Source organism: Puntigrus tetrazona, chromosome 24 (genome assembly GCF_018831695.1).
Source record: "Puntigrus tetrazona isolate hp1 chromosome 24, ASM1883169v1, whole genome shotgun sequence".
NCBI classification, from domain to species: Eukaryota; Metazoa; Chordata; class Actinopteri; order Cypriniformes; family Cyprinidae; genus Puntigrus; species Puntigrus tetrazona.
In genome coordinates, this window is record NC_056722.1 from 21,454,614 (window position 1) to 21,469,623 (window position 15,010).

Genomic DNA, 15,010 nt, shown 5'->3' on the forward strand with positions numbered 1-15,010 from the left:
AATGATGAGAGTAATTTTCTGGTGATCATTGCGATCGATGCTGCCTATCCCCTATGGGGAGCTGCCATAGTAATGCATGGGGCAAAGAGCTTTTCATGCAGGGAGAAGGGGTCGATAGTGAGGGGTGGGGCGTCTCCATTAGTCCTTGGATTAAAAGTTACAAGCTCACATTTGTTTAGAGAGCACACAGGGCCGTCTAAATTCACCTAAAAATGCCATTTCACTGGGCAACTTTTGTTTTCGGCCTTGGGCTTGAAACACACACACACACCGTAGAGTCGCTCTATCGCTGCTTGGGTTTTGTTGTTAATAATTATTATAGTTTTTCTCAATTCACCCATGCTACGTTTTACTAATTATTTGTTTCGAAATGATCAAGCTGTTTTAACTCACTTGATGCTGATGGCGTATTCGTTAAGCTCTCGACTTCGGTGACGGACCAGGTATGTGCTGCTCCTCCTGTTGAGCAGCGCTGCCTCTGCCTGCAGCCTCTCCATCGGGCCCGCGAACCTGAACGAAAGGTCAGAGGCCAGAGGTGAAGACTTGTTGGACAGGGCTAATTGCTAACAGGGCAATTATAGTGCTGACCTGTGGTGTTTACATTTATATTTACTGGATTAGAGTAAAAAGTTTAGAGCAATACATTTTTAATGGTGGTAAATATTTGTCTAAAGTATGTGAAATTATATCAATAGTAGAAATTAGTAAATCAATGCATATAGATTAAAATGTATAGCAATGTATTTGGATATTCTTGGATTTTTTGCTTACATAATATACGTGTGTACTGTGTATATTTATTATGTATATATAAATACAAACACATGCATGTATATATTTTTCTTTTCTTGTGTTATATATTGAATATATAACATATATACACACATATATTCTGTAAGCAAAAATGTTTATACACACACACGCACATATATTCTGATAGTAAGAATAAAGATCATACCAAGGCTGAGAAGAGTAGTCAACAGGTTTGGGTACCTAAAATTGGGATAAAAAAGAGGTGAGAAATGGGATTGAATAAAAGAAAGTAGAGCACACATATGTGTGCTTTTGTTCTTGAAATTCAACACAACCTGATTTTCATGAAGTATTTTTAACTCAAAGCTCAAGTCTGGGACAATACAGCTCATGTTAGTGCTAAAATCTGCCCCAGTTACTGCATCTTTTTACAACCACAATTGGTTTTCTAAATGCACTCATAAAGATAACGAGCATATTTTTTTCTTAAAATGACTTGTACATAATTATGATTGTAAATCACCTCGCAAATAACAGCAGGCCAAGTGGACAGAATGTGATAACACACTATTCACAAGATAAACCAGTGTTGCAGTAAACAAACACACAATCACCCACAATGCATCTGTCGTTCAAAGACAGCCCTGAAGTGGTGCTTGCATACCTAAACCATTTGAAAACAACATGCACACAAGGACAAGTCTACCTTGCCTTGATCATATTTGTTTTGTTTGGCAGAGAATAGAGAATCATTTTAGCATTATAATATAATCTGGTATTTGTACTCACACATGGGCAAGGCTTCACTGCGTCGCTTGGAAAGAAGCCAACCTCCTTAGTTGCCAGGACTTTACCCTGAAACCATGGCAGATAATTACATTACGTTCAGCTGGGCAACTCCTCCTCAATAATTCAGTAACAATTAGTACTTAACACGACACGCAACAAATTTACAGCCGAGAGTTCATCAGAGCTGAAAAAGTCTTGGGAGAATACAAGAGGAATACCAGGAGAATGAGGAAAAAAAAAAGAATGCATGCAGCAGTTTGTTTGTAAAATATTTATGGAACGTTTTTCTAAAAAAAAAAATTCATGTTTTATTTACATTTAGATTTTTTTTAAAGAAAGAGATAGAGAGTATACTAATTGTTATCGTAATTTGCATACTATACATTCTAAATAGTATATTAAAAGTATTTTTTTTTTCTCTTGCTCTTTTTTGCTTTATTTTCGTTGGTCACTTTCAATTGCAGTTATAAGGAGGGCTATGCGCATGCTGAATATAACTCAGAAATGAAAATCTGTTGATAATTTATTCACACTTATGCCTTGTAGATGTAGATGAATTAGTTTCTTCATAAGAACAGCATTACATCGCTCTGCAGTGAATGGGTGCCGTCGAAATGAGATAACAAACGGCTTATAAAACATTATAGCATTCTATGTGACTCCCAATTAACATCTTGTTTCCAGATTATTGTGTCGACACCCATTCACTGCAAAGCATCCATTGATAAGCAAGTGATATAAATCTTTACAAATCTGTTCTGTACAAATAGCATGCAACATCGTCTGTCATATCGAAACTCAATTTAATAAACCGGTAGCACTCTGAAAATCCAAAGAGAGAAAATACACTTGATCTAACTGACAAAAAAATGTATATACAGCTGCTTCTAGAAATAAAACGATCTTCCGATACATCTGTTGCTGTCGATGGTTCTCCAGCCCAAAATGCCCGTAATGCTCAGATCTTTCCCTTCCTTCTCCTCCTCCTCCTCCTCCTCCTCCCCCTCAGACGGTCTTCCAGGGAGACGTAGAAAGTGCATTTCTGTCTCATCTACCTTTTCCTTAAACAAATTTGATTTGTAAGTGGATCCTTAAGCACACCCTCCCACCCCCACCCCAATGCATTTAGTGCATTGACATTTTATCAGCACTCACCATGCCGCCCCACTATTGGTTGTTGCTCAGATAAGGGCCTAATAATGATTAAACTCATAACCCTGTTAGATCAAACAGATGGCAACCAAAGGCCCAAATGAAATTACAGTGAGTGATTGCGTTTGTCTAGGCACCAGAGCGGCAATAATTGTCTCCGGGTTACCAGGACTACGAAGGCTCCGATCGTTCTTTGCTCTGTCCGGAGCTGCCGCGGGACGCTGGATATTACGAGGTCTCAGGTGACACGGGCGGTGTAATTTTGCATGAGTTCAAATTGAATAAATCAACTTCCGGGTGCACGGGACAGCTGGGCGTTCGGAGCCTGCAGCGGACGGTGGTCTTAAAATGAGGCAAAACGAGATTAACATGTTAAAACAGGGCTGTGGAGAAGCGTCCTGGACAGCTGGACTCGTGTGATGGAGAGGGATGTAGGGGCATTCGAGTGTGTGCCAGGCTCTGCCAGCTCTTTGGCTCTCCGGACAGTCATTGGCTGGTTTCCTCATTGCCTTGGCGTGTAAATAACCAGAGCAAGAAGAGCGGGCATTAAGATGGACTGCATGGGCTTTTGTGTCCCATCCCAGAAGAACATTTGATTGCTCAAAGGTTGCACTTTTCATAGTTTAAGAAACATAATTACTCAATTGTTTCAATTTCAGGCTCCCAGGTGTGCCTCCTTAAGAGCATTAAATGTTGACTCATACAAATGAGACAAAAATGAAGCTATTTGTAGAATTTGATTGGGCATGCTTAATTAATTTGCTTTGTTTTTGCAAATCTGAGCACAGTGACAGACTAGCTGTTTTTAACAAAAGAAAATATTAAGTAATATTTCATATGCTTAAGTGCTGTGTCATAATTGGTAAAAAGTACAGATTAAAAATAGATATATAATTAAAAGTAAAGTATCACTGAAAAAAATATATTTTAAAGCTAGATACAAACAAAATTGTTCACATAACATGTGTGTACTTTGTGTATTAATTATGTATATAGAAATAAACACATACAGCATATTTAACAAAATATTTACATGTATTTACATGTATATATTTATATTCATATAATTCATATTATAGAAAAATATTTTTAAGATACAGTATAAACAATGTATATTATTATATATTTTTTTAATATATACATGCATGTTTTTTATATATACATAATAAAGATGCACAGTACACGTACATATATTATGTGAACAAACACTTTTATTTTAGGTGTGATTAATTACGATTAATGATTTGACAACACTACAAATCACTACTAAATTTAGAACTTGAAATATAAATATAATAGCTTATTCAAAATGTTAATAAATACTGGTTTATATTGATTTAGTTATGTCACAGCCACAAATAAATATCTGCTGCATGCTAATAACTTTCAATTTCTCACTCTAGAAAAAAACTGAATGAAAAAAAACACCATTTTGATTGGTTTTCCAGGCAGAGAAAGACTGTAAACTATAAACTAGACGCATTTATCTGCTAAAGGTTTTGGAACACAATAAGACAAAAAAACGTATATATTAGTTGTATATTACAAGTTATATATTACAGGCAAGGATTAGCGTTGTACTCCAAGGAAGAGTTAATCATTTCTGTGATTTTCTTTTGTGTGGCTCATGCCAGAGAACTGCGTGTGCACCAACACCTCCTATCAAATGACAACGTGACAAATACAATCTGTCATGCAGCGCGTGCCTGCTCTCTGGGCGTTGTGCTGGTCTGTGGTGTTTTTGTATGGCTATGAAACCTAACTCACAAAAGCTTTCTTGTGTTCACAAAGGGTTGGATTAGCTAGCATTTCATAGCGAGTCACACTTAGCAAAGCATAACAACACAGCCGCTCGGCCTCTGCCACAAACACGAGGGTCAATCAATTAGCAGCTGAACGCGTGCTAGCGTTATTCCTGCAGGGCTGTATGACTCTAAACGTTAATAAGAAGCGAGTTTAGGATGTAAAACTGCCTCACCTTCCACCAACAGCTACGGACGTTTGCCTCCATCACCTCGATCACGTCACCAACTTGAATGTTGAGCGGTGGGCCGCACAGGGGGCTTGGAACCCCGTAATAATTACGGATGACCATCATCTTTGGGAGCCCTAAAAAAGAAATATGGTTAAAATAATGCGTATGTGCTTAACTGTATCACTAGAAGCATGCTGAACTTTGACAGAGTGTCATTACTGCATGTTTTGACACCCTGCCACATAAAGAACAGGTTTATGTACGTGACGCTGTGATCGTAAATCACCACAGGTGACAGCAGAATCACGTCAATCCATCATAAAAATGTCAGCGAGCTCATGTTTTGTCTCGAAAGTTCGTGCAGTCATGCATGCAGTGCATTCATGCAGACAGTTTGCTGCAACCTTCAAAACCTAGCATTTAAATCACCGCTGCACCACCGCTTGAGCATTTTAATGATCAGGTATTTAAAAAAAATAGTATAGAAATTAAGCTTAAATCTAGCATATGAAATAAGTAAAATATGAAACAAAAATATGTATGCATCTAAAATAAGCATAAATTGTATGCTATCGTAAAGCATATTAAATATGGCTAACATAAATAAGTGCTAAAATGAAACAAAACAATGAATTATAGATTGAAGCTGAATAAAAAAAAAATTAAGCAATGACGAAAGCACTCACATTTGAACTAAAATTACAATAAAAGTTATACAAGGTATGTGAGAAATAGGTTCATGCTGAAGTAGAAGATTTTCTTAAGTAAAACTGAAATATAAAATCAAGTTGAATAGAGATATAAAAATCTAAAACGTTTTATTAATAAAATGTCTGCAATGTTAAAGGTCTGCATCAAACTTGCATTTGAAGAAACTTTAGCTGGCTTATTCTATTTAGTGTATGCATTTTAGTTCAAGTTAAGGTAATAAAAATGACTAAATTAAAAAACTATAAATTAAAAGAAAAGTGAAAATAACTTAAGCTGAAAATATACACATAAAAGCACACTAATAAATTTAATAAAAAGACTGTAATATTAAAAGGCGGGCTGTTGCATCCTGCACCAAACCATAGCTGGCCTTGTTCTGCCATTTCTTGATCGTTTTAGCCAATCTGACACGAAACCAAAATCTAAAATAAACCATGCCTCCGCAGAAACATTTCATTCTTAGCAAATTCCCTCAGAGTGTTTAAAAAGACCAGCTGACCACAAACATCAGCTGTTCAGTCTGGCTATTACCCTAATTAATATTAAGTTCCTTTTTTTATTCATTCAAGTAATTGGACACAGAGGTCTCGCGCTGCGGGCAGAACTGTTTGGAGCAGACAGTCGTTCAGATGCTCCAGTGAGCTATGAATGAGTGTGTTTGTGTGCACGGGGCTGCTTTGCTGAAGGGTCAATAGTGATGGTCTCAGCTGGTTGCTGCAGCTCTATATATTCTGCCGTTCTGATGATGAGAGGCGAGTGTAGACTCTCTTAACGCAACCAGCTGTGGCTGAAGCCTTCCAGCCCAGCAGATCACCCAAGCCCAGAGCTTTCCAACACAGCTGGCTGTCTTTGAAGACGCTTTATAAACAGTGTGAGCGTGTGCTTCTCTGTAGGGAGGCGTCTTGCTGGCATGCTATGCTAAGAACCTTTGTGCACAAGGGCAAAGACTCAGCACCAATAAACACTAAAATGCTTTTTTGCATCAAAACAACTCATGAAAAGGTCTCCTAAATGCGCTAAAAGACAATGAAACAGCAGGTTTTGAAGTTTACAATACAAAAGAGCTCACCATAACACACCTCTCCTCAAAAAACAACACTATTTCTGGTATCGTTCATGCATAAATATATAAAGCGACTGCACACTACATAAAAAATATTGCAGAAAGGCTGTTTTTTGATGAAGACAAATCTAGCGGCGCTGAACAGGCAGGACGGAACTATTTTAATTCAAAAAGGAGAGATTCCCATGACAGCAAACACTACACAGAGACCTTCTCTCACCATAACTTTAATGAATCTACCGACCCCAATATTGTGTGAGATCAGGAGGCCTCTCGCGGCTCCATGTGCACAGGATGACTTAACGGAGACATAATGAACTCAGGAATGGGCGTTTCATGATGGGAGGTGGTGAGAAACTACGACTTGCAATTTAGCTTGATTCACGTTTATTTAAAATATTCATGACGCTATTAATAACAAGGGCGAGGGAGGCGTGAGCGTGACACTCCATCGGCACACAGACGTGCCGTCACTGAACCTGTATCCCAGGTAGACTTCATGGGTATCGATCAACCCGTCAATGGTGCTGTGAAAACATAATTGCAGACAATGTCTGTCTTTACGACAGAATGATGGGTGGAGCGACTAGTGCTGAACACCATCAGTAATGGAGTTGGAATGGACTTTATAAAAGGAATAATAGGACATCTACTATCTGCAAGACAAATTATCATCTCATACATACATACATATATATATATATATATATATATATATATATATATATATATATATATATATATATATATATATATATATATATATATATATAAACATGTAATTATTTTATATGACTATATAATAAATCAGCATATTAAAATGATTTCTGAAGGGTGAATACTACAGTAATAATGTTAAAAATATAACTTTGATCACAAGAATAAATTCGATTTTTCGACGTTTTGATTGTTTTTCACAAAATACATTTGTTTATTAAACTTAAAAAAAACAAACATAAAAAATCTTAGTGATCACAATTTTTTAACGGCAGTGTATATATATTAAAGGGCTCCTATTATGGATTTTTACAAATTACAAAGGAAAGAGTTGACTCTAAATCTTTGAAATGAGTCATTTTTAAAACCAATCCAAATCCTCTTCATGTTCACGTCAACATGAAATGAACATATTGCCCACCCACTTGTTGTTGGTCTGAATAAAAATGCAAATTCCTTCTTTACCACAAGGTGGCGCATTGGAGCCTTGTCACTTAAAGCTATATAAATCATATAAAAATACTGGACATAAGAATTACGGCCTAAACGTGAGATTTAAACTTTTCAAAAACTGGCTGTGCTAATAGTTTAAACTGAGGGTCAGGAAAGCTTTGCACAGCTTGAGACACCCGCATAATACGATTAGACTGCGTGAACATACACTGAAAGAAGAGGGTTAAGTATTTTGCAAAGAGGGGTTATGTGAATTATAAACTAGGTTGTCTACTAAGGGCCTATCTTTGCAGGCAAAGCTAAATAATAGCTCTACAGGGGTTAAATATTTTCCCGCTCATATCTGATTTACATCTGACACCAAGTCCTAGTTACGTGTATGAGCTTGCCTTCACAGCAAACGACAACACTACGGCTCAATGACTCCAGACTAAAAATACGAAATCTGCAGCTCAGATCGGAGAAGTATGTAATGTACAAGACCATGCATGTTTTGTCAGCAATGAAGCTCCACAGCTTTAGCAATGACAAACTTACACATTTCAAAATCATCCTTTTGGGATCCGCTCACAAAAATAACAGCAAGCTGGTTTGTAACGCATCAAGAGTGAATAAATAATAACAGAATTTTGGCGAGCCGTCCCTTTAAGAATGCAAAAATGTTACTAATTTCATGATTTACCTGTGTCTCCTCCACGACCGGGTGGTTTTCCAATCTGTAATCCAAATAAATAATTCACATGATTCATACTGTTGCCAAACACAGACATGGCAATGCATTAATAACTTAATAATTAAGTAAAACTTTGTGCAAACACGCAATTAGTCTCATCATTAATTTTTGACAAGTAAATACTGTTTGGCACACCACTGCACAAAAACACGTTCATCCTGTAGCATATGCAGAAAGATGGAGAATTTCCTCAATGTAATTTACCATCAGTGTTGAACTGCACTGCAGGCAAATTGCATGTCAATATTCTTATTACATGCTATATAAATTACAATGTGTTTGTTATTGCAAAATGATGACCGTGCAATTAATAAAACCGCTGTGCAATTAAATAAATGCACAATCCATAACAAATACATCACTCTAAACTGCAATGAACTTTGGGCTAGAAACAATCTCATAATGTTTCCCCATAACCAGGCAATCAAATTTTAATAAAGTCATATTTCTTCAGTAACAATTCCATGAATGATGCCGCAGCAACTTTAAAAGGCATCGTAAAAGAGAATTTTCTATTTTAAATGATAATCAATAAGCCTGAAGGGAACTAGATTCACATATTCACTGGAAAAGGAACGGAAACCTCACCTGAGATCCGAAAGAGCTGGAATCTGCAAGCATGTTGAAGACAGGCATGGTTAGAGAGATGAACACACTGTACAGGTGCTGTCATTAGAGTGTGTGGAACACGTTGTGCTGTGAACTTTTTTTACGATTTGTTTTGCTATGCTGCAGGTACCTGACAGCTGTGTGAGCTAAATTGACGTGAGAGGCCGGACTAGATGAAGTTATGCACCAGGAGCCAGTCTCATTGGCTCCCGAGGGAGAGGCCGGGCCTGTGCTTGGAGAGCACACTGTGAACTTTGTCCTGTTGCACTAGTGTACACCTCTAGGGCTAGTAACACACACAAACACGCACACACACACAGGCATAGGCACAGGTGTGCACATATACATTATGTACATATTGTGTACAAAACAACAAAGAGGCCAGACTTGACAAACACACACCCTCTGCACGGAGCTTTTTACACTTCCTTCCTTTTCAGTTTCTGGAAATTTACAGTGAAAACATCCTCATTTGTATTTAAGTAGTATTATTGTATTGTGTTCTCAAGAATTTTACATGAAATACATAACATCATACTTGCTTGTATGATAAAAATCTAACATTTTAAACCCATCATGAGCAAAATAATACAATAAAATACAAAATGATGACTCAAAAAAATATATATATATTTCTAACAATCTAATCAGTCTCTTTAACTTGTGCCCTAAAATCTAATGTGGTACAGCAGAGTCTTGTGTCATCCTGTGATGTGAGATGCATTTGACTCTCCATATTCCAGAAATCTTTTTTTCTGTATTTATTTTGCGTATTTGGTTGGGGGTGAAACCTGTAGAATTCTGCGTAATGAATTGTCTGAATGTGTTAAAGCTAGACTCCTATTGCTAGCTGAAAGCACAATCAAATTAGCTAATGGGACATGGGATGTGCAGAACTGATGGGAGTTTAGTGAGAGCTCTGCTGTGCATAAAAACGGGAACGAGGAAATTTTACGGCAGCCCTGACTAATGCCTAGAACAATAAGAGCTGGCACCCTTGGCAGGCACGCACACACATGCATACATCATGGGTTCAGGAAGCCAACCAAGCCTGTTTGTCTGTTTGTCATCACATATCACACTTATCCGTGTGGCCTAGGTTGTTATTAGGAATCTCTGCATGTTGACAGCTTTTATTGCCCTGTCTGTTACACTACAGTGTAGGTCAATCATTAGTGTGCAGCGAGGTAAGACATCACATAATTCTGAAACATGAGCCAGAGGCTCCAGCGTGGCTCTGCAGATAAACGCTTCATAATGTGTATGCGCAGAAATTGTTAGAAAGATTTTTTTTTGTGTTGAATGCGGGGCTCACCGGCACTGCTGACACAGACGTCCACCCTACCAAGACACTCCTTATGGGCGCCAGCACCACATTTGGAGCAGCGGTAGCCTTGATAAAAGACTCCTCTAAGAAAATGAACAAAAAAAAAACATTTGAATGATGATCGCTAAAAAGATATACGAATAGATATATGGAACAACAGACATATGGAACAAATAAAGTATGACAACACGGTAGATACACAGCCAGGCAGGAATATCAAATGATAGAATGAATGATAAAATTAACGAATAACAGGCAGACAGATATATATAGACGGATAGATAGATAACATCCATAAAGTCTAAAATCACTGAAGTGATGGTGAAACATACACTTGATTTAGAGTGGTGTAATATCGATCCTATTAATGATAACTTTGCACAGCACAATTTTTATTTTTATTTTTTTGCGAAATCATAAATCGCACAAGTGACAATCACGCAGTGTGAATTATTAAGACGTGATCTGAGGGAGTCGCCAACAATTGTGAAATATCTGTTGTGCTAAATGTCTGGAGCTGTCTGCGATTCAGAATCCCGCCGCGTGAATGGGTTTTGACTGAAACATACATCGGCGATGACTTACAGCCAATGGGAGAGCAAGATACAGGGCAGCGGGAAGTTTGGAGAAGAGTCATATGAAATGTAGTTTGCGGCCCAGTGTTGCCAAGTCCCTGTTTGCAGCAGGTTGTTATTTATGTCAGCTGGCTGAAGCGATCACAGTTATCTGATATTTAGCCCCTGGAATACGAATTGGACCAGGAGAACCCCACCAAAAAACTTGTATTTTACCCCTGAACATGATTTTTACTGAGGAACCCCACTCGAAACGCAATTGGGCTATTTTTGGGATAGTTTTAAGTAGAAATTGGGCTGGTTTTGTTGTAAAAACCTGGCAACCCTGGACCAGGCAGTGTTGTCGGCGATCCTTCCTTTTGTGAAGTCATTCAGTACACTTTTAAAACCTCCAGTCGCCGATCCATCGTTGAATGGAAACGACTGAATGTTACCCCGGATAGCCGTGTATGAAAACTACAATGACTCAATGACTCTTTGAAAATCGTTCAACGTAAACTCGGCATAAGGTGCATTGTGGGTAGTACTGTGTTATTGCATCAAGCCTCTACGATGAGCTCACCTCAGCAGCATTTTACATGAGCTGCAGGATGTGGTCGTCTCAAAGGTGTGCATGCGGAACTCATGGCAATTACTTTTCCCGCTCTCTGGACAGATGTTCGATCTGTTGAGAGAGAAAGAGAGGGAGGAAGTGGATGTTAAAAACACGTCTGAGGACCTTTTTGCATAACCGTAACTCACGAACACAGACTGCTCGTTTCCATCTGTCGTCTGCTCCCACCATCCGATCAGCTGTGATTTTCTCTTAAGACACAAAAGGGTAACTAGACATTTGCATTTTCTGGGAAAAAAATGTCAGAGAACCATGTACAATAATGATGACAGACAACACAATAACATAGAGCGAGGATGCAACTTATGAATTCAGCATATTCAATAAACATTTGGTCCCATTTTATATTAGGTGGCCTTAATTATTTAATAGAATGCACTTATTGTATAAATACGTTTTTACATTGCACTTATATTTTTAAAATACCTGCATGCAGTTGCAACTGTACCTAATTCCTGTAATTACATTTGAAATGGACCCATCCCTTACATCTTAACCAACCCTCAATCCTACCCAGACCACCAAAACCTGTCCCTAACCTTATCTGTATCCCACCTCAATAGCAGTACGGTCGCAATACAATCTTTTTAATATAAAGTGGGACCAAACATTTAAATAGTTCTTTCCAAATGTTTAATATAGTTAGACGAGCCTATTTTAAGTATACTCAAGGATCATGCACACTAAAGAATGGAGTGCCGGCTGCTAAAAAGCATCAAAGAAATCAATTACATTTTAAAATAATTAAAAATAGAAAGAAACAGTGATGCTGCTTTATTTTGCACTACTAATTACAGCGTGGAGTCATGATGTCGTCTATAGCACTATTATATTTTATAGTCCAAGACCCTCAACCCCCTTTCTGTGTCTTTCTCTCGATTCATCTCGAATAACCCTTGAGTGGAGAGTGCCCTCAGAATAAAGGCATTAACAAATGACAGACAGATAACAGAGCTGTGTGTGCGCGCTGATGTCATGTCATTAACACTCAGAGTGTGTAACAGCACTGATATCCAATCAGCTTTCAGCTGCAGACTGATCCGATGACACATGACAGAGAGAAAGAGAGCCCTGACTCACCACTGTTCTCCAGAATTAATGAGCCCTTCAGATAAATCTGTTAAAAACGTGTTATCTAATTAATCAGAGCCCTGTCTCCTGTCTTTGGTGCATTACACTTTTTTTTTTCTCTCCCGTCTTATTCTGAGCTTCTTCTTTTTTTTGAGGATATGCCCTTTTTGGATATGCGTGATATCTGAAATTTGGTAGATTACTTGTCTGATGGTTTATTGCGCTTTTCATCTGCATTTTACTGATTGTTGCTGTCATCAGGCAGGAATTATAAATATATTTTCTCTCTCATCTTCTTTCACAGGTATGCTGTGGGATCACTTATTGCCTTAGTATTTCATAATACAAAGATTTACTTGAATCTGACTCTCCTAAGAATAGTAAATGGAATAAAATTAAAGGGAAGGAAGATAAAAAGCCTCTGGATGTGTATAAATTAAGAGAGAAATATCATAGAAAACTGTTTTTTTTTTACACTTATTTGATGTACCGTGTAGAAATAATATATTATAATGTGCAATATCAGAAACTGCCTATATTTAAATACTGAAACAGATTTCTTGTTTTCAGTTAAAGTAGAAATCTAACAAAACAAAAACAGCTTGTTTAAATCATGCTCTCATGTTGTTCCAAATCCATACAAATTAAGTCATTATTTTTACAGTTAAGTAAAGGTTTAAAAAGAATGAAGGCACCAAAGAATTACTTAAAAGATAGATTCCAAGTTGTCTGAAATCGCATGATAGCTTTAAGCTTTAACTATTTTTAATTGGCTTGCACTGATTCTCTGATTCTTCACTGATCTACGTTCAGTTTGTAAGCAAAAATGTATTGTTCTTCTTCAACGACTTGCAGTTCACAAAATAAATGATTCTTTCAAAAAGTAAAACTTAATAACTCGATGATCCAGTCCCAGCGATTCTTGAGTTCCTATGGCAAAGCTTATCAATGAATAACGACTTTTTATGAAACTGACATCTGTTTGTCACACAATCATATAGTTTTATAATGCTCTATAATGCACGCATGGGCCACTTTTATCATTATACCTTTCCATTGCGATATTTTCTGTCCCTATTAATTTGAACTGCAAGAGGAAACGCAATCATTCTTTATTTGTGTTCTGCTGAAGGAAGTAAATCACGCAGGTTTGAAAAGACGTGGGTCTGTAAATAACTGAATTTATTTTTCAGTAAGCTATTCCTGTAAAGATCAGAGAGAAGGTGAAATATGGTCATATAACGCTAAATTATGGCAGGTTTTGGTGCAAGAAACAAAATAAGTGGACTTTAGGGATGAAAACATCTGCTGGAACAGCACAGTATACATCCTCTTTAAAACAACCAAACTAACTAAAAGAAATAGACTTGGTATATACTAGTCTATCAGCAAAACTGAACCAACCACCGATAGAATGAAAACCCTTTGGGTCACATTATGTTTTATAAGGTAAGCCACTGCAAAAATGCTTGGCTCAGCAAGTCTGTCCTCATTACTGTGTTTGTTCTGCAGTAAAAATAAACACTAATGGTGTTTTAGGCTTGAATCAGGGCCAAGACATACTGTCTTAGCTAAATCACGCTTTTGTGTCTGTTGTCAAGATGGATAACAAACTTGAAAAACAGGACAGTACAGACCTGTGCAGACCTTCAAAGACAACAAAACACTCACAATGCCATGCCAAACTGCTCCAGCCATTTCTTCTTAAGCTCCTTGGTTTTGAAGAAGAACTCAAAGCCGTTCTGACCCTGATTGTGTGTGAGGTAGAATCCGTGGCACCACTGGAAGAAAGAGAGAAAGCAAGAGCATCCATGTTATAAACGCGAAACACACACACACTCATGCACAGATAAAGCAAAGACAAACAGCGTCTTAAAGCCGTTTGATTCGAAACATCAAAGACGCTCTAACAAGTCTGAGACTACAAAGCTACAAAGCACATGACGGTGCGAGGGGGGTCACTGTTGTTTATGCAAGACTGACGAAATGCTATTAACAATCTAGCAGGGTCACACTGTTATCGTCTGTTGGCACTGTGTTGACGTTTACATCATATTGCAGCTGATGTCGATATTAACTGCACTGAACAAATGGATCAGATTTCATCATTTGCAGTGCGGACGGTCAGATTTAAAAAACAAACATCTTTTTTTGTGTGCAGGAGGAACAAAGGAGACAATAAGCAGCTGTGCGATCTAAGCCTGTCTGTCTGAAAACATTACATTTACGATTGGAAGATTTTGATTTTAAAGTGTTTGGAAGATTTTGATTTTAAAAGCCTCTATGGCCTGCTATGCTTTTTGTATGTGGATACTATGTACACTAACGGATTTCATATTTTAAAAAGGAATTTCGGTTACACTTTAAATGTTGCCTGTATTTATAATACATTTTAAGGGTATTCTTAAAGCATTATAATGAATGCGTAATGCATTACGAATAGCTTCATAATATGTTGTATCATCTTAT

General features: G+C 37.5%; 1 protein-coding gene across 2 annotated transcripts in view; it reads right to left on the reverse strand.

Moving 5' to 3' along the window:
• The window catches only part of LOC122329832 (guanine nucleotide exchange factor VAV3), a 65,896-nt gene that overhangs the window by 10,023 nt on the left and 40,863 nt on the right, over positions 1-15,010 (reverse strand). For both annotated transcript variants that reach the window (XM_043226439.1, XM_043226440.1), the window contains exons 15-23: positions 14,213-14,322; positions 11,420-11,521; positions 10,271-10,365; positions 8,935-8,957; positions 8,296-8,329; positions 4,673-4,803; positions 1,543-1,608; positions 959-993; positions 394-510 (exon numbers count right to left, since the gene is read on the reverse strand). In XM_043226439.1, the coding sequence (XP_043082374.1) occupies positions 394-510; positions 959-993; positions 1,543-1,608; positions 4,673-4,803; positions 8,296-8,329; positions 8,935-8,957; positions 10,271-10,365; positions 11,420-11,521; positions 14,213-14,322 (713 nt within the window). The remainder of the gene's footprint in view (positions 1-393; positions 511-958; positions 994-1,542; positions 1,609-4,672; positions 4,804-8,295; positions 8,330-8,934; positions 8,958-10,270; positions 10,366-11,419; positions 11,522-14,212; positions 14,323-15,010) is intronic.